Source organism: Scyliorhinus torazame, chromosome 10 (genome assembly GCF_047496885.1).
Source record: "Scyliorhinus torazame isolate Kashiwa2021f chromosome 10, sScyTor2.1, whole genome shotgun sequence".
NCBI classification, from domain to species: domain Eukaryota; kingdom Metazoa; phylum Chordata; class Chondrichthyes; order Carcharhiniformes; family Scyliorhinidae; genus Scyliorhinus; species Scyliorhinus torazame.
Window position 1 is genome coordinate 224869515 of NC_092716.1, and position 20431 is coordinate 224889945.

The 20431-nt window shown below is 46.3% G+C and overlaps 1 protein-coding gene across 11 annotated transcripts in view; it reads right to left on the reverse strand.

The window, feature by feature from the left end:
* dennd2b (DENN domain containing 2B) overlaps nucleotides 1-20431 on the reverse strand; it is a 570638-nt gene that overhangs the window by 63939 nt on the left and 486268 nt on the right. For 10 of the 11 annotated variants that reach the window (XM_072466472.1, XM_072466475.1, XM_072466473.1 and 7 more), the window contains 2 exons: nucleotides 15285-15425; nucleotides 12191-12339 (listed from right to left, as the gene is read on the reverse strand). In XM_072466472.1, coding sequence (XP_072322573.1) covers nucleotides 12191-12339; nucleotides 15285-15425 — 290 coding nt within the window. Of the gene's footprint in view, nucleotides 1-9828; nucleotides 10719-12190; nucleotides 12340-15284; nucleotides 15426-20431 lie in introns of those variants that run through there. The other variant, XM_072466477.1, reaches the window with a different exon arrangement.

Genomic DNA, 20431 nt, shown 5'->3' on the forward strand with positions numbered 1-20431 from the left:
CCCACCCTTCTGCGCCTTCCTCTAGGTCATTGATAAAAATGACAAACAGCAACGGCCCCAGAACAGATCCTTGTGGTACTCCACTTGTGACTACTCCATTCTGAACATTTCCCATCAACCACCACCCTCTGTCTTCTTTCAGCTAGCCAATTTCTGATCCACATCTCTAAATCACCCTCAATCCCCAGCCTCCGTATTTTTTGCAATAGCCTACCGTGGGGAACCTTATCAAACGCTTTGCTGAAATCCATATACACCACATCAACTGCTCTACCCTCGTCTACCTGTTCAGTCACCTTCTCAAAGAACTCAATAAGGTTTGTGAGGCATGACCTACCCTTCACAAAGCCATGCTGACTATCCCTGATCATATTATTCCTATCTAGATGATTATAAATCTTGTCTCTTATAATCCCCTCCAAGACTTTACCCACTACAGACGTGAGGCTCACCGGCCTATAGTTGCCGGGGTTGTCTCTGCTCCCCTTTTTGAACAAAGGGACCACATTTGCTGTCCTCCAGTCCTCTGGCACTATTCCTGTAGCCAATGATGACATAAAAATCAAAGCCAAAGGTCCAGCAATCTCTTCCCTGGCCTCCCAGAGAATCCTAGGATAAATCCCATCAGGTCCCGGGGACTTATCTATTTTCAGCCTGTCCAGAATTGCCAACACCTCTTCCCTACGTACCTCAATGCCATCTATTCTATTAGCCTGGGGCTCAGCATTCTCCTCCACAACATTATCTTTTTCCTGAGTGAATACTGACGAAAAATATTCATTTAGTATCTCGCCTATCTCTTCAGACTCCACACACAATTTCCCATCCCTGTCCTTGACTGGTCCTACTCTTTCCCTAGTCATTCGCTTATTCCTGACATACCTATAGAAAGCTTTTGGGTTTTCCTTGATCCTTCCTGCCAAATACTTCTCATGTCCCCTCCTTGCTCGTCTTAGCTCTCTCTTTAGATCCTTCCTCGCTACCTTGTAACTATCCATCGCCCCAACCGAAACTTCACACTTCATCTTCACATAGGCCTCCTTCTTCCTCTTAACAAGAGATTCCACTTCCTTGGTAAACCACGGTTCCCTCGCTCGACGCCTTCCTCCCTGTCTGACCGGTACATACTTATCAAGAACACGCAGTAGCTGATCCTTGAACAAGCCCCACTTATCCAGTGTGCCCAACACTTGCAGCCTACTTCTCCACCTTATCCCCCCCAAGTCACGTCTAATGGCATCATAATTGCCCTTCCCCCAGCTATAACTCTTGCCCTGCGGTGTATACTTATTCCTTTCCATCATTAACGTAAACGTCACCGAATTGTGGTCACTGTCCCCAAAGTGCTCTCCTACCTCCAAATCCAACACCTGGCCTGGTTCATTACCCAAAACCAAATCCAACGTGGCCTCGCCTCTTGTTGGCCTGTCAACATATTGTTTCAGGAAACCCTCCTGCACACACTGTACAAAAAACGACCCATCTATTGTACTCGAACTATATCTTTTCCAGTCAATATTTGGAAAGTTAAAATCTCCCATAATAACTACCCTGTTACTTTCGCTCATATCCAGAATCATCTTCGCCATCCTTTCCTCTACATCCCTAGAACTATTAGGAGGCCTATAAAAAACTCCCAACAGGGTGACCTCTCCTTTCCTGTTTCTAACTTCAGCCCATACTACCTCGGCAGAAGAGTCCCCATCTAGCATCCTCTCCGCCACCGTAATACTGCTCTTGACTAGCAGCGCCACACCTCCCCCTCTTTTGCCTCCTTCTCTGAGCTTACTAAAACACCTAAACCCCGGAACCTGCAACATCCATTCCTGTCCCTGCTCTATCCATGTCTCCGAAATGGCCACAACATCGAAGTCCCAGGTACCAACCCATGCTGCCAGTTCCCCTACCTTGTTTCGTATACTCCTGGCATTGAAGTAGACACACTTCAAACCACCTACCTGAACACTGGCCCCCTCCTGCGATGTCAAATCTGTGCTCCTGACCTCTATACTCTCATTCTCCCTTACCCTAAAACTACAATCCAGGTTCCTATGCCCCTGCTGCATTAGTTTAAACCCCCCCAAAGAGCACTAACAAATCTCCCCCCCAGGATGCAAGACAAGAAAAGTAGCTGAACAGCTCTCACGTCCATTGCCTCAGAAGAATATATTGGACATCTCCTGGTAAGGCAAAGTGCTGAATATGGCAGTATACAAATGGGCACAGATCTCCAGCATGTTTTCTCTCTTGAGGGTGCAGTGTCTCTGACAGCTGGGTCATGTGCACAGGTGGGTGACAGCCGCATCCCCAAATGCGTGGTCTGTGGTGAGCTTGCCATTGGCACGAGGCCAACAGGTCACCCATGCCTGTGATACAAGGACTTCTGTAAGTGAGATCTCAAGTTGACCGCGATTGGAGTTGATGCATTGGAAGTCTTTGCTGCTGACCAGTGTGCCTGGAGACAAGCAGCCAGAAACGGAGTGGAAAAAGCAAAAGGACAACAGACGCTGGAAAAGAGAACCCACCGGAAGGAAAATACATCCTGGGCTAATGACATTCACCTATGCCAGCTGTGAAATGAATTGCCACACATGAATCAGCCTCTACAGCCACAACAGACCCTGTCCAGTCCAGAGGAGATATACACCCTGGGTGTAGTTTATTGTCTTCTAAGATGGACAGATAACAGAGAGACAGCATGAGCTCGTATTTTACGTAGCAACATTCAATGTAGCACCTTGCCAAACGTTTTGACAATCCAAGTACATCCCATCTATATATCGAGATCCCTTTATTCACATTGCTTGTTCCCTCTCAAAAGGATCTTAATTTATTGCATTGTAATTACAGAGGTATTTATTACATAAATATCTTGGGACGGTGATATGGGTGCCACAATACTGGACTGGAAACCTAGGGGCCCAGACAGATGGCCTGGCAACACAGGTTCAAATCCCACTGTGGCAGCTGAAGGAATTTAAATTCAATGTAATAATAAATCTGGAATAAATTGTTAGTCTCATTTACAATGATCACGAAGCCATTGGATTTGTTGTAAAGGCCGGTCTGGTTCTCTAATGTTCTTCAGGGCTCAGAAGATGATGACGTGCCAATGTGAAGTACAGGCAGGATGAAGGAGACCGAAGCTAGATCCAGTAGCTGAGAATAAGCAAATATTTGGCTGCTGCAGCTGTTCTGTGACTTGAATGTAACATTGGTGGATTTATGCCATCCTGATCATTACAAGCAGAGTTGAGGAGGTTCTGCAGATGTTGCCATTTTTGGTGAATACTGTGCCCACGTAACACGGGTTTGGTTGTCACTGCTGTCGGCTAGAGATCAGGCTAAATCCTAGAAGACGAGGAGCTGAAATTCTGTGTGAGGAAGACAGGGTTCTAATGGACTTTGTGATTGAGATTGATGACATATATGTTGGTTGGACTGCCAAGCCAATTCTTCGGCATGTCACAGCCTTCTGGACTTAACATGGAGTTCAACAACTTCAGATCGTGAACTCTCTCCTCCGCCTTCGCCCCATTTTTATTCCTATCAATTTATTTTAATTTCTTCCATCGATCCATTTTTCCCTCACCATTGTCCCCACCCCCATTCCACCACACTTAAGCCATCTATTCCTTGTCCCGTTGTCCTCTGACACACTGCTTACCTTTGTTCTGCCATTAACATATTCTGACCTCTTAAATGTCTCACTATCAGCCCCCTTCTTAGCCTTGATCATGATCACCACCAAGTAGACTCCCTTTATCTTTCTGTCTATGACACCTTTGTCAATCTCCACTATCGCTGGCCGTCTATCCAGCCCCACTGTTCCATGCCCCCCACAATAGTATAAATCTGATCCTATCTCCAGTCCTCTCCAACTTTGACAAAGAGTCATCCAGACTCAAAACGTTAGCTCCCTTCTCTCTCCACAGATGCTGTCAAACCTGCTAAGATTGTACAGTACTTTCTGTTTAAGCCAAATCATAAATTCTGTCCTATTTATAATCATCACCCCCTCAGCCCCTTTGCCTGTTAATTCATGTTTAAGTTATGCTGATTCTGACCTTGTAATTAGCGGGCCTTCAGGTTGCTCCCTACCACAGCAAACCATCTAGGAGCATTCTGCCCATAGTAGCACAGTGGTTAGCACAGTTGCTTCACAGCTCCAGGGTCCCAAGGTTCGATTCCCAGCTTGGGTTACTGTCTGTGCGGAGTCTGCACGTTCTCACAGTGTCTGTGTAGGTTTCCTCCGGGTGCTCCAGTTTCCCCCCACTGGCCAAAGATGTGCAGGTTAGGTGGATTGGCCATGCTAAATTGTCCTTAAGTGTCCAAAATGGTTAAGTGGGATTACTGGGTTACTGGGATAGGGTGGAGGCGTGGGCTTGAGTAAGGTGCCCTTTCCAAGGGCCGGTACAGACTCCTTCTGCACTGCAAATTCTATGATTCTATGAAACACCAAACAACTAACCACAGATACTCGCTACCTGTGAAGCATTCCTAAATTGAAAACATTCTTCAAAATTAACAAAAGATGAATGGACTTTTGACATGGACCTTAAAGATGGAGACAACAGCAAATCCTCAATTCTGCTCAAGCAAAAGTTTATTATAGAGGAACTTGATGGACAAGTTATTTCCACAGATTTCCACACTAAAGAATTAAGTGGGACATCAAGGGAAGGGATGCACAGCACAGGCTCATACTGGTATTCATGGACCATTTGCTCCATTGTTATGCGGCTTGTACAAGCTTACTTCTATTGATTGGTAGTTAACCAATGTTAATGTGCAATGCAGTCATGCATGTGCATCGTCCTAATAATGTGTTTGCACAATTTACCAAAATATTACAGTAACCCTTAACAGGTTTTAGTGAAATTTTTCAAAAGAATTTGTTATCAATCATAAGTCACTTTAACTAACCTTCATAACCCCATTAATTAATTATAGTCAGGCAAAAGACACAGGTTGCCAAAGAGATTGGAGTAGTCGATCATCGCTGAATAAACAATTGCATTTCAGTTCCAAAGTGGAATATTTCTGTGATAAGTTCCAGATGTTGCTATCCATTTTTGTTATGAACTGGAGCACAAATGAACTACGAGGACAAATTTCAAATATGTTTGACAGATCAAATGAGGCCTCTACAAAAATGGGGAGCAGAAAGAAAACTTTAAGGGGAAGTACATTCCTTCCAAATGCCGTCATTGGCTGTCAGAAGGACCTTGTGCCTGTGTTTGTTTAGACTGCGTTCCAAACAATATAGAGATGATATCCACTTAAAAAAAAAAACTTTCCACCAACCAACTCAAATCGCTGCTTTGGACCAGCAATACTACAAGAGAACATCTGTGAGGTTTCTTGTGGCCAAGGACTGGTCGAGAATATTTGGATTTTCAAAGTTGCACCATTTCTACTTTCCCGGTTTAATTTTCGAGCTTTTAGAAATGTTTTTAGTTCCATGTCCACATTAATTGAGGATACAGTACAGCAGTGGTCATGTCAGTCACTAATAATCCAGATGCCTGGACTATAATTCAGGGAATTTGAGTCCAAATCCCACCATGGTTGTTTGGGTATTTAAATTTGATTTGAAAAAAGGTCTGGGATAAAACTGACCACAAAGCTTTGGATTGTTGAAAAATAACCCCATTTGGTTCCTTTAGCGAAAGAAACCTGCTTTCCTTATCAGACCAGGCCTGTATTTGACTCCAGGTCAACATCAACGGGGTTGATTCTTAATTACCCTCTGAGATGACCGAGCAATCCACTTAGCTGAAGTGGGCCCACCACCACTTCCTCAGGCAATTCGGGAAGGACAATAAATGCTGGCTTTGCAGCAACATCTCCATCCCGAAAATAAAAGCTCCAAGGATGCAGTTCAGCAATTTGGAAGATGCATCTGTGGGTTTTCCTCCCAGTGGTGGTGATCAGTTGGTTTTAACCTGGGTATCTTCTTCCATTTCCATTAGCTTTAGTCTGCTCTCTCAACATCTCTGACCAGGTCAAAGCTGAACTTTGGCTTTAGCTGCCAACTCCACTTAAGGGTCGGGGACTGAAATGGATTGATTTGTCGGAATCAAAAACCTTGACTCATGTTGCTCTATGGATGGATACTGGGAAACTTTCAGTTTCTCCTTCACTTTCATTTTCTTCCTGACTTTCACTTGAGGCTGGAAGAGGAATTTGGACTGCAGGCGGTTTCTCATGCTCGCCGTTTATCAGGTTTCCTCTATCAATGAAATGATCTACATGACACTGGAGTCTCTCCAATCTTGGGTAGACATGTGAATGCACCCAGTCTCTTTACAACTCCAATCATAATGTGAGGGGATTTGCATTCCCGGGTTGTTTTGGTATGCTTTCTAGGTGGAAGCCGAGGCATTCCTGGGAGTTACAGCACACGTGCGGATGTGTGGCAGGGAGGCAGACCATGCATGCTAATTTGCCGACATTCCTCTGCACCTGCAGGGATTGGGAAGTGGGCTGTGTGGAGGTGTGGTTTAAAGCAACGACCACGGGACTGGGGAACAGCACAAAAGTTAGCCCACATGGCAAGCAGTCAGGAGCAGACGGAGAGGAGAGTCAGCTCTACATAGCTAAAGTGTTACAGTTAGTTCTGTGCTGTGGAGGGGGTTGGAGCTCAGACAAGCCCCAGGAGCTCATGGCAGCTCCTTGCGTATAGGAATTGAGGCTCTGAAGCAGTATTTGCTCAGTAAAGCTGAGGAAATCGGAACTTAGTGAAATGCAAGGCTGTGTCAGCTCAGTGAACCTGGCTGTCAGGGTCCGGGAGTTGTCCTGCTCAGAGTAGCTAGAGATATGGAATCATGCCGGTAATTAGATGCTGGAGCGCAGCCTCGAGAATCTAGTGGGACATAGTCTTGGGAGAAGTGATTGAGCAACTGGGAGGTGAGCAGTTGGTGGGGCAATCTAAATCTCAGTTTGAGTAGCCATTGAGAAAAATCAGTCACTATATCCTTGAGAGAGAGGGTTTGAAATCACTCATTTTAAACAATATTGTGACTCTCGGTGATCGCTGACATCTAGGGCAAAAATAGAAAATGATGGACAATCATAGCAGGTCTGACAGCACCTGTGGAGAGAAGGGAGCTAATGTTTTGAGTCTGGATGACTTTGGCAAAACTAAAGAATCGGGTCAGATTTATACTGTCGTGGGCGGGGGGGTGGGGGGGGTGGGTGGAGCAATGAGGCTGGGTAGGGGGCCAGCGATAAGTAGAGATTGACAAAGATATCGTGGACAGAAGACAAAAGGATTGTAAATGGAGGTGATTAAGGCTGCTGATAGTGGCACATAAAGAGATTAGAATGTGTGAATGGCAGAACAAAGGTGAACAAAAGGCAACTAGGAACAGATGGCTCAAGTGGGATAGGGGGAGGAGGAATAATGGTGAGGGGAAAAACAAATCAATGGAAGAAATGAAAATAAATGGATGGAAATAAAAGTGGAGTGAAGGTGGAGAAGAGAGTTCACAGTCAGAAGTTGTTGAACTCACTGTTAAGTCTGAAAGGCTGTATGTGCCTAACTCATATGAGTTTTTGGAACCCACCTCTTCATTCGCCTGAGGAAGGAGCTGTGCTCCGAAAGCTAGTGATTCCAAACAAACCTGGTGTTGTAAGACTTCTTACTGTGTCCACCCGAGTCCAACACCAGCATCTCCACATCATTCTTAGTCATGCCATTAATAGGAGTTCAGAATCTCATTAATTTCAGAATAATCCATAGTTCTCAAGTATTGCAAGCAACATTGGTTAGGCACCAGCTCAAAATGTCTAGCCCCATCCTGGTGAGGAAAACATTTACTTTATCCTTAGCTCCTATTTTATTTGCTTTCAGCCAAATGTGTAACATTAGTCCATAATAACACCAGTCCTCCTTTGTCCCTAAATATGCCTTCAGCGCCATTTCTTTCAATTACATTCTATGGTGATTCACTGTGTACCTGAACACTGTGCACGCACAAAGCAATCTTTAAAATTGCTCAAACTTCCTCAATTTAACCGGAGGAATTCCAAAAATGTCCTATAATGTTCTTTAGTTCTTAATTACACAAATGAAATGTAAAAAGAAAATTCCACCTGGTACTCGTCTCCATCTTTGGGTTGTATATTACAGCGAGTAAGACTAACATATGCTCAGCCGCAAGCAGCCATTATTGAGTTAACTTCATTTACGCCTCCCCACCAGAGAGAGCAGCATAACAAAATGCTCTTGCGGTATACCACAATTCAGTCCGAACTGGGGGAGTTTCATCATTAAGAAGAATTTGCCATGCAAAAACAGTCTAATTTTTTAAGCTCTGGTACCTGAATTATAACCCACACCAGGTTCCATTCACTCACCAACCCTTGCTCATGACCTACATTGACTCCTGATCCTCAGCTTCATTCAGTTTAAAATTCTCATTCTCCTGTTCAAATCTCTTCAGGCCCTTGCCCTTCCCTACCTTGTGAACATCTTCCACTCATACAACCCTCCAAAGCTCTGCAGTCCTCCAACTCAGCCCAATCCATCTCTCACTCCCTTACTCTACCATTGATGGCTATGCCACCTTGGGCATAAATTCTGGATTACCCTCCATTAAGGCCCTCCTTTAAATATTCCTCTTTAGTAAAGCTTTCAGTCACTGTTTCTAATATCCTTCTTTGGTTCTATGACATTTTTGTCTGACTCTGCTACTGTGAGGCACCTTGAGACATTGTCTATGTGAAAGGTGCTATATGAATGAATTGTTGTTGTTGAACTGCTCCCTTCTCATTCTTATTCGAAAAAGAGCAAGAGCTGAAAAAAGGTTGTGAAAGTTGAGCACACAGACCGGGAGACAGTTTTAATTGCAAGGTGGAGGCAGGATCGTAGGCAACCGGGCCTGAAATGTCCTGCTGTGAGCTGGTGTGTTGGATTGCTGGCAAGGTTTCAACTCCAAGCAGGCCGTTTTCAAAAGGATTGGGTCAGGGTTGGGAACAGCTGCCCATCCGCACACAGTCTGCAGGTGGCCAATAAAGGTAATTCAGGCCTTCCTCCTAAACGGACTGGAAATTTCCATTTGGCAGGCAGGTCCCTTGCAATTACCCAGAGACTAGGATGGCCAGTGCTTCAATTGGCTCTAAAGACCCCTCCCCTGTACACGCCATACCATGATAGTAACTGAAAAGAACGGACAAAAGAAATAAAATCAATTAACTCTGAAAATGAAAGTGTGCTTTAGCTGCGAGGCATTTTGCCTTTCTGTAAATCCCTTGGGGGGGAGGAGGTGGTCAGAAGGAAAACTCTTCTTTCGTCTTGGAATGAAACAGAAGTTTATACTCACCGAAATATTTTCACAGTTAATGTTTGACACTGCTGTTTAAGAGCCAGTCTGTCAGTAATTGTTTTCACAGACCAAATCATTGAGAATCATGGCAAGGAAGAAAAACGTAATTTATGCCTGTCCCCTCCTGGCTCTGGAATGTGGCCAGAAATTGCGTGTAAAAGGCAGTCTCCATTTAAGCAAGTGAACTCAATCCTGCTGTTGGACTTCAGCAGGGTCATTAACACATAAACTGACAACCTCTCATTATCTCTGTGTGATACCACTCTTCCCCCTCATAAACAATTTCCATTTGCTGTTTGGAATGACAGCGATATTGGTTGTGTCTGTGCAATGACTCACATTCCTTTCCTATCACGTTTAAACAGCTTTTCTCCTTCTGTTGATATGAGCAGCAAACTAAAATGCAAAACACCATGTTGGGTTTTTCCAACATTCTGCACGCATCGAGACCACAAAACGATACCAAACATCACAAAATTTCCAGTCCATAACACCGTTTATCAGTTGCAAAAAAATTATCATTTTATTTTAATACTTTGCTGGTAAACAAGCTTTGAGTAGATGAAGTTATCGCCAAGAAAACATCGCTTGATCAATCATTCCATTTCTTGCACATGATAAAAGCAAGGAGAAAGGAAGTGAGTTCTAAACACAGGGCGCATAGTTTCTACAATAAGGCCATGACCCATTGAAGTAATTTTACTGGATTGTTAATGGAGTTTCCCAGCATTTTGTGACAGGCTCTCCCATAAGTGGATGCTAAATTAGATGGTTGGACGGCTTGCGATGCCCTTGGCCCTTTACCTAACAATTAATCATTGATTGGCTTTGGTATAAATCCCAGATTAGGTTATTTGCCCACTTACTCAATGAATAATCCATCGGTGAAAGGGGAACAAAATATCTCAGTTTAAGATAATGAGTGAGAAAAGGAGAATGAGGGGGTTGGGGGGAAAGACTCTCAAACAGAAAGTTATACAGGAAACAATTCTCCTCCCAAAATATCAGTGAGTAAAAATGTGTAAGACATCTGGTGCTCAATAAGGATGTTCATGCTGAAATCTGCCATTGGCTGCAAACTCAGAGCAGGCCCAGTACCTCATTACCAATGGCTGTAATGGTGGCCATGGCAATGAACCTTTAAGCCTCCAGTTCCTTCCAGGCTGAAGCTGGAGGTATCTGCAACATCCCGCAGTTTGTCACCCACTGTTGTGTATGGAAGGTTACAGAGCCTCTCTATCCAATGAAACCTAACTGCATGTCTTCTCTCCCTGTATGACCTCCTGTTGAGAGGTTTTCTCCACCTCCTCCTGCCTTTTTCCAGTAGCTTTTCCAGCTCGGGTTGACCTTAGCGCCTTCTCCAAAGTGATTGCCATAATGCTGCACCTGTGTGTGTAAGCAACTGGTTTATGAGGGCTGCTTGAGGAGAGCACAAGCTCCTTCACCACCTGTTACATCACCTCCTGTAGCCTTCTGCAAGTTGAAACAATTATAGAAAGCAAAAAATACTTGTAGAATCATAGCAGCAGCCAGAAAAAAGCAACTATACTGTAAGTAATTGATTATCCCTTCACATAGTTCTGTTGGGGTTCCTTCCTGTGGCTGAATGCATGTTCAACTGTGTGTACTAAAGGGAGGGCATTGGCTGGTGCATTGAGCTCCAAAATGCAACAGTATTGCATGCTGATTGATGCAGTGATTTGCCTGTTCTGCATACTTTCAAGTGCATGTTCACGGTGTACATGTAAACTCCTAAACCAATATGATGTTCAGCATAATTCACTCCACAAGTGTGAGTGCAGCGGGCGCCACCTTGGAAATGTAAGACTACTCGTGGCGCTCAAAAAACAAACTCAATGTCGTGCCCATGTGTCTTAAGTTGAGTTATTTTGTTCCCGTTTCGCTGGATCACAGGCCTTCAATGGTGCACAGTGTCCCTGAATGTATACACATTGCTTTGTGGGGACCACATATAGACTCTTCCCTACACCAGAGCTGAAAGGGATCCCACTCCCTCAATGTCCAGCTAGTGTGTGACCATAGACAGCAAATCATGAAAGGCAACACTCGGTATGCTGACAGCAGTCATAATGTCTTCATTCTTCAGCTGTCCACCATGCCAGCTGCATTTGAGCAAACACAGCAAACCGAAAGATGGTTACTAGGTGACCAGGCCTATCTACTGACAACATGACTGATAACTGCAGTGCGCAACCCACACACAACATGTACGCACCATGCATACAAGAAAGCCATTCTGCTCCACCCGATGTCATAGAGCAGACCATTGGCGTGCTGAAACAATGTGTCCACCGCCTGGACATCCCTGGAGGAGTCTTGCAGTACTCAGCAAAACATATGTCAAGATTGGTGGTGTTTTCCTGCATGCTGCACCCCAACCTTGCCATCATGAATGCACAGCCTTGCTACCAGGAAGCAGCTGAGGGGCAGGAGCAGAAGAAGGAGAAAGAGGAAGGGAGGAGGTTGACAAGAAAGACTTTTTGCGTTTGCTTTTCCATGGACCTGCCTGTGAAGAACTCATTTGAGGGTAATTCTTGTAACCACAACATCAGTACCTCATTCACCAACAGTCCCACACTCCTAACCTCCCCTCTGGCACTGACCCTCCCAGCATTGGTTTGGCCACAATGCGGGAAAAACCACCACAAAGTAAACATTGAAAATCAAATTTATCAACGGAATCATGTCATATTGCATTCAAAAGTCAATCAATCACCCTTGTACATTCTCTCTTAGTGTCTCAATTGAAATGAGATACAAAACAATGACAAATTAGAATTTTCCCACTAATGCCACAAAAATATCCGGTAGCTTGTAAAAGAAAAATAGCCCTTTACCTCAGTTTATCTGCGATGAATATCACCCGCCGCTCCAGCAACAGAGATGCAAAGACCCTCATAACTTGCCGGATGCTGAGGCAACGAAAGAGACAGTCAAAATCTACATGTTCCAATCGCGAGTCCATTGGGCGTCGAAGCTCAATAATCTGAAATGACAGGTTCAGCTGTCAGGCGGCTGAATCAGCTACTACAAGTCCGGGGAGAGTAAAAGGGGCAGAGGCAAGACTGTTTATGATGCTTTTTGGAATAGAATGTTAGAGTCAGCCGATCAGTGCTCTGAGATATTCTATAATACACCAAATCAAAACAACACAGAAGTATCAAAACTACAGATGTTAAATAAGTGGATACATGCTTAATAAGATTGTATGACGTTCCTCTATTCACCATTTTATTACAGGTGTTAAAATCACAATGAAAAACCATTCAAGCATGTGCTCACTAATATCGGTATTAATAATCTCCAGGCTGTTTAGGCCTATCTGGACTGCGTTCAGAATTCAAAATGCGGTTTCAGCTGTGTTGAAAGAGAAGCAATTGAATAGTGATATCCTACATCCTGCTCTCCTTAGCACACTTTAGAAAACACTGGGCAAAATTCTCCACTCACGCGCCGGTTTGGAGAATCGCCTGGGCCGCCAAAATTTCCCGGGACGCCGGTCCGACGCCCTCCCGCGATTCTCCCAAGCGACGGGAACGGCCCCGTCGAGTTCCGCGGGCCGCAGAATCGCCGGAGACACCCAAAATGGCGATTCTCCGGCACCCGCGGTATTCTCAAGCCTGGATGGGCCGAGCGGCCAGGCCAAAACGGCGGGTTACCCCTGGTGCCGTCCACACCTGGTCGCTGCCGTCGGGAACAGCGCGGGAACGCTGGGGGGGTGTCCTGCGGGGGGGATCCTGCACCGGGGGGTACCTCAAATGTGGCACGGCCCGCGATCGGTGCCCACTGATCGTCGGGCCGTCCTTTCTGAAGGAGGACCTCCTTCCTTCCGCGGCCCCGCAAGATCCGTCCGCCATCTTCTTGCGGGGCGGACTCAGAGAGGACGGCAACCACGCATGCGCGGATGACGCCAGTTATGCGGCGCCGGCCGCGTCATCTATGCGGCGCCGCCTTTACGCGGCGACAAGGCCTGGCGTGTGTAGATGACGCGGCCCTGATCCTAGCCCATTGTCGGGGCCTGAATCGGTTGGGATCGGGGCCGTTTCGCGCCGTCGTGAACCTCGACGGCGTTCACAACGGCGTGGGCACTTCGGCGCGGGAGTGGAGAATCCCGCCCACTGTTTCATGGCTTATTTATGTCTTATCGGAGGCGGAGAATCACGGAGGCCCCGGAGAATACCGGGTCAGGCCCGCTAATGATATGCAAAGGGTGTTTACTGTAGTGCGTTCTGGACCGAATTGACGCCACTGCCGAGGTGACAGAGAAATGCGATTTGGTGTCAAATTGGCGCCCGCTGCAATTTTGGCATCGGAACCTATTCTACACCCAATCGCGTTTCCAGATTTCGGCGTCGGCCAATGGAGAATCCCGCCCATGGGATCTCCTTTGATCTTTCCTTGTTTTCTTATTTGAAATGTCAGCCATTGATTGGTTTTACCAGATTTACCAGAACTGTGTTGTATATTTGTCCCAATGCTATATTGTTACAGCAGAACTGAAGGCAAACAATGTGACACAGTACATTTTCAGTTTCTAAATTACTATCATCAAAGCAGACACAATGCATACTTTAAAAAATAATTTTGTAGCTTTTAAATGTAATGAGATGATAAGGAATAGCACATGTGTGGCAATGAGTTTGATGCAGTAACTTAGACTCCCGGTGCTATTGCCATTAAACTGTTTCAGCTTTGGCTTAATGGTTTGTGGCCAGTAGACAGCTTGATTGAATTACCATCTTGCGATCCACTGCCAGGTCTCAGTTTTCCTATGTAACTCTGCTATTAGCTTTTTAGCCAATAGAAAGATCAGTGGAATATTTTCTTCTTTAGTGAGCATCTTGCACATGAGCCCAGTCTTCCGAAGGGTGTCAATCACTGTTGGATTACCAGTCCTTTTCTATTTCCTTTCACAGAGTGCTGGGCTTCTGCATTTCAGGGCCAAAACTCCAAACCGGCTCTCTTCAAAAATGGGAAGCATTCCTGTTCTGGGAGTCCTTCTTCGTAGGGCAGCATCATCAGGCAGGTGGAGGGAGTGAGGGGGGGGGGGGGGGGGGGCATAGCGAAGCCACACACCCTTTTTTTTCTAGGCACTAGCTGTTGTATTTTGGTAAGTCTTCATTCACAAACACAGTGAGGAACTTTGGGATATTTAAATAGCTTTTCACTGTGATAATGAATGAGCGCGTATGAAATGGGTAGGGGTGGATAGGGTGGCAGGGTAGTCGATGCCAGCTGGGTAGGGTGCCAGCTAGGCAAGGTGGTAGGTGACATGGTTGGTGGGTAGGGTGTCAACAGAATAGAGTGGCAGGGTGGTGGGGTTGGGCGGAGGGGAGTTGGAAGGTTGGGCGGAGGGTGTTGGATGAACGTGGGGTGATGGAGGGTCAGGGATGTCGGAGAGTTGGGGGGGGGGGGAAGAGTTGGAGGGGAGGGAGGGTCAGAGAGTCAGGGGTCAGTGGGGAGTTGGAGGGTTTGGCAGTGGGGCGTCAGTTGTATGGTTACCCAGCAGTTAAACAAGGTTTTCCCTGTCTGACATTTCCTGAGTAACTATTCTGGTGAATCGGAACCCTTTCAAGTCTCTGACTAGAACTTCATTTGTAGTCTTTTTTGGACGGTTCCAGGTGCAGGGGAATTGTCCAGCGCAAGTTGAAATTTCTTGGGCAATTCCCGGGGAGTCCTTGCAAGGTGTCCCCAGCATATCTTCCAGGGATGTGAAGATCTGGGCCAATGTTTTGTCCGACTCTCAGCGTGTCTTATAGATACATCACAAATGTAATACATTCAATAAACCTGGTGTTGAACACAGGTATTGGCTCAATTAAGAGGCCGATTTTGGCTGCTCAAACGTTGATTAAATTGAAATCTTGCCTGTTGGAGCATGTGTCAATAGCTCCTTTAACTCTGTAACTACTTTAACAGAGGGGAACTCACCTCATTTCCAGCTCCTGGTAGAAAGGTCTTGACCCGGATGGTCCTTCCTGGTGCAGGGAAGGGTGACTCCATCAGACTCCTCATGAATGGATAGACCAGGGCAGCAGAAATTCCACGTCTCCTCTCCACTTCATCCAGAATCTGGTCGAGCACAACATCAGATGTTTAAAACAAAATCAAGAATTTCCCGACACCTACTTTTAACAAGCTTGCTTTAGGTATTTCAAAACATATTGAATTGAATTAGTGAGCACTTGAGAAATATCTTGAGCAAACAAGCTGTGTTAGTGAGCTGTCAAATCCATGGACAATTTTCACATTTAATAATAATAATATTCTTTATTAGTGGCATAAGTAGGCTTACATTAACACTGCAATGAAGTTACTGTGAAAAACCCCTAGTCGCCACATTCCAGCATCTGCTCGGAGACACAGAGGGAGAATTCAGAATGTCCAATTCACGTAACAAGCACGTCTTTCGAGACTTATGGAAAGAAACCGGAGCACCCAGAGAAAACCCACTTAGAACATGCAGACTCCGCACAGACAATGACCCAAGTGGGAATCAAACCCGGGACCCTAGCACTGTGAAGCAACAGTGCTAACCACTGTGACGCCCATAAAAATGTTGACCATGGGAATGGCAGGGGACAGCAGAACACATAATGCGAGCTTGATCTGTTTTTCACCCGGAAATATTGGCAGGAATAATTTTAACTGATATATAATAAGTATATTGTATGGAATTATGAACATAAGTATCTCAGGAACTGGTTGACGACTAGTTTTAACATAAGACAGGCAGCGATCACAGTGCAGCAAGAGGTCAAGTAAAGCCGAGAAACAGTCCCAGCCAAACTATGCCTCACTTATGGGGCGAAATTCTCCCCCAACGGCGGGATGCCCGCCGACTGGCGCCAAAGCCGGCGCCAATCAGACGGGCATCGCGCCGGCCCAAAGGTGCGGAAGGCTCCGCATCTTTGGCGGCCTAGCCCCAACATTGAGGGGCTAGGCCGACACCGGAGGGATTTCCGCCCCGCCAGCTGGCGGAAATGGCGTTTGTTTCCCCGCCAGCTGGCGCGGAAATGCGGCGCATGCGCGGGAGCGTCCGCGGCCGCTGTCAGTTTCCCAGCGCATGCGCGGGAGCGTCAGCGGCCGCTGTCAGTTTCCTGCGCATGCGCAGTGGGGAGAGTCTCTTCCGCCTCCACCATGGTGGAGGCCGTGGCGGAGGCGGAAGGGAAAGAGTGCCCCCACGGCACAGGCCCGCCCGCGGATCGGTGGGCCCCGATCGCGGGCCAGGCCACCGTGGGGGCACCCCCCGGGGTCAGATCGCCCCGCGCCCCCCCCCCAGGACCCCGGAGCCCGCCCACGCCGCCTGGTCCCGCCGGTCAATACCAGGTTTGATTTACGTCGGCGGGACAGGCAATTCCTGGGCGGGACTTCGGCCCATCCGGGCCGGAGAATCCAGCGGGGGGTCCCGCCAACCGGCGCGGCCGGATTCCCGCCCCCGCCCAATCTCCAGGAGCGGAGACTTCGGCGGGGGCGGGATTCACGGCGGCCAACGGCCATTCTCCGACCCGGCGGGGGGTCGGAGAATGACGCCCCTGATGTGGGAATATTTTACTCTTGAATTGGTCATGTGAAGCAGGTCATGAGAAATAAAAATGATTTTGTACATTCAATATGAGAGTCACTAAAATAGTACAGAAATAAAGTAAAGCATGGGCATCTCCTTTTTGGACAGTCTCCCTTGACCTTCCTTTTAAATTAAATTGGACAAAACATCCAAACTAACAAGCTTCATTTGTACAGAGCTAAACATTCCAGCTGAAATTCCATTTGATACAGAATGCGTACTGTAGAAGGGTCATTTAGATCTGAAAAATTAACTCTGTTCCTCTTCACTGTTGCTCCCAGACCTGCTGAGTTTATCCTGAATTGTCTGTTTTGATTTCAGATTTCCAGCATCTGCAGCATTTTGCTTTTATCACTTTAAATGGAATGGCTGCGTAAAAGTGTAAAGGGCAAAGAGGGAGAGATATTGCTGAAATGTGGACAAGTGTGTTTCTTGCCCAACGTCAGGGGCCAGTGCTGGATCTAATTCTGGGTAATAAATTGGGGTATGGGCATTTGGGAAACAGCGATCAGAATGTTATCAGGTTTAAAATAGTTGCGGAAATGGACATGGTACCATGTGCAAAAAGGCTGATTAGGAACCAAAAAAATAGACCTTGTGGAGGCAGAGGACACAGCTGAGGTACTACATGAGCACTTTGCATTTGTCTTCACTAGTGGAGAGGATACTGCAATGTAGCTGTAAAGGAGAAGGGCAAGATAAAAATAGGCAAAGTGGAGGTACTGAAAAGATTGGCAGTTCTCAAAGTACAAAAAGCATCCAGTCCAGATAGGATACATCCCATTACTGAGGTGTTTGATAAAATACTACATTATAGACTTATTAGCAAAGTTAAAACCTGTGGATTTGCAGAGACAGTGGCAGAACAGATAGAAAATTGGCTAAGAAGCCAATGGTTGTTTTGCAGACTGGAGTGAAGTATACAATGGCATTCCTAGGAAGTCAATATTTGGACCACTCCACTTTTTGATACAGGTATGTAATAATGATCCGGACAGGGAATAATTTTAAAGTTTTCAAATATTACAAAACTTGGAGGTTTGGTAAACACTGTGGAAGTTAGTAATAGATTTCAAGAGGGCACAAGCAGAAATGGGAAATGTAAAGTGAAACTTTTTGGCAGGATGAATGAGTTGAGGCAATATGGACTAAATATTACAATTATAAAGGGAGTGTAGAGAGCAGCACTGTGGTGCAGTGGTTAGCACTGCTGCCTCATGGCGCCGAGGTTCCAGGTTCGATCCCGGCTCTGGGTCACTGTCCGTGTGGAGTTTGCACATTCTCCCCGTGTTTGCATGGATTCCACACCCCACAACCCAAAGATGTGCAGGCTAGGTGGATTGGCCATGCTAAATTGCCCCTTCATTGGAAAAAATTAATTGGATACTCTAAATTTATAGAAAAGTAAGAATAAAAAGATAAAAATAAAGGGAGTGTAGGAAGAGAGAGAGCTGGGAATTTACGTACACAAATCTCTGAAGGTGGCTGGAGAAGTTGAGAATGCTGGTGAAAAAGAAAAGCCTGAGATTCTTTGCTTCATACTCAATTTCTCTATTAATAAGAGGTCATTCTAAAGCTTTTTAAAATCACTGATTAGGCTTCAGGTAGAGTATTGCATCCAGCTCAGGCACACACTTGAGGAATGACTTGTTATTATACATTATAACATTAGCGACCCGGAGGCGCCAGTCGGGAGTATTATGGGGATTCTGTGGTGCTTTGAGGCGTTCTTGGGCTACAAGCAGAACATAGGGAAGAGAGAATACTTTGTGATAGGGGCACCAGGGCGGGGAACTGGGTTGAAGGGATTGCCTTTTCGCTTGGAAGGGTACCTGGGGGTACAGGTGGCAGGGGATTATAATAATAAATAATAATAATAATGATAATAATCACTTATTGTCACAAGTAGGCTTCAATGAAGTTACTGTGAAAAGCACCTAGATTGGAGACGGCTTCAGTAGCTCAACTACACGAGCTTGGTGGGGAGGTCAAGGTGGACCGGAGGGGTAGGAAAATCTCCCATTATTGCTGGCGGGCTGTGTCCTGTCGGTTAAAATGAATATCTTGCCGAGATTCCTATTTTTATTCCAATGCCCAAGTGTTTCTGCCCAAGTCATTTTTCCGAGAGGTGGACCGATTCATTATTGGGTTTATTTGGGTGGGCAACGACCCGAGGATTCAGAGGTGGGTGCTTCACAGGGAGAGACAAGCAGGCGGCCTTAAATCTTCATTGTCACAAGTAGGCTTACATTAACACTGCAATGAAGTTACTGTGAAAAATCCCCTCGTCGCCACACTCCGGCGCCTGTTCGGGTACACAGAGGGAGAATTCAGAATGTCCAAATTACCTAACAGTTTGTTGTACTATTATTGGGCAGCCAATGTAGAGAAGGTGCTGGGGTGGTGCAGGGATCCGGGGGCACTTTGGGTCCAGAAGGAATCAGTTAGGGGGACGAGTCCGGGGGCATTAGTAACAGAACCACGTCCAGTGGCATCGGCGAAGTACTCAACAAATCCAGTGGTCGTGTCCTTGCTAAAAATCCGAAGGCAACTCACCAACACTTCAAATTGGGGGTGGCCTCACAGCTGGCTCCCATTTGTGCCAATCACCGATTCGAGCCAGCAAGGTTGAATGCCATATTTGGTGCATGGAGGGAGAGATTATTGGAGAAGCTAGGGGGTTTATTTTTGGAGGGGCGGTTTCCCAGCCTGGCAGAGTTAAAGGAGAAGTATGGGCTTGTGGATGTGGATGGGTTCAGGTACCTCCAGGTGCAGAGCTGGGTTAAGTTCTTTCTGGCTTTCCTGGTGGTACAGCCATCTACCTTGTTGGAGCAGATTCTATCCTGCTCAGGATCGGTGGAGGGTAGTACGTCCGGTATGTACCAGCAAATAACAGGGGAGGAGTTGTGTTCAGTGGAGAGAGTGAAGGCAAAACCGGTGGAGGAGTTGGGGCCAATACTGGAAGAGGAAGTGTGAAGGGAGAACGCAACATTGTCTTGTGCAAGATTGAACCTCATTCAGTTGAAGGTAATATATCGAGCGCACCTCACTAAAGCAAGTATGAGCTGCTTTTTCCAAAGGGTGGAGGACAGGTGCGAGCGCTGCTTGAGGGGGCCTGTGCAGCACTCACACAGAAGTTCTGATCATGACCCAAGCTGGTGGGGTTCTGGAGCCTCTTTTTTGACACCAGGTCACCGATCCTGAATGTGGGGTTGGAACCCTGCCCAGTGGCGGCAATGATTGGAGTCTGATATGCCAGAACTGAAAACGGGGCAGTGGTGGATGTCCTGGCTTTCGCTTCATTGATGGCATGCTGGTGGATCCTATTGGGCTGGAGGATGGCGACACCACTGAGTGCTTCAGCTTGGCTAGGGGGACTGATGGAGATTTTGTACCTCGAGAAGGCCAAATACACAGTGAGGGAGTCGATTGAGTTGTTCTACCGAAGATGGCGGCCGTTTACATTGTACTTTAGAGAGTTGGTTACTGTTAGCTATTGGGGGGTGGGTGT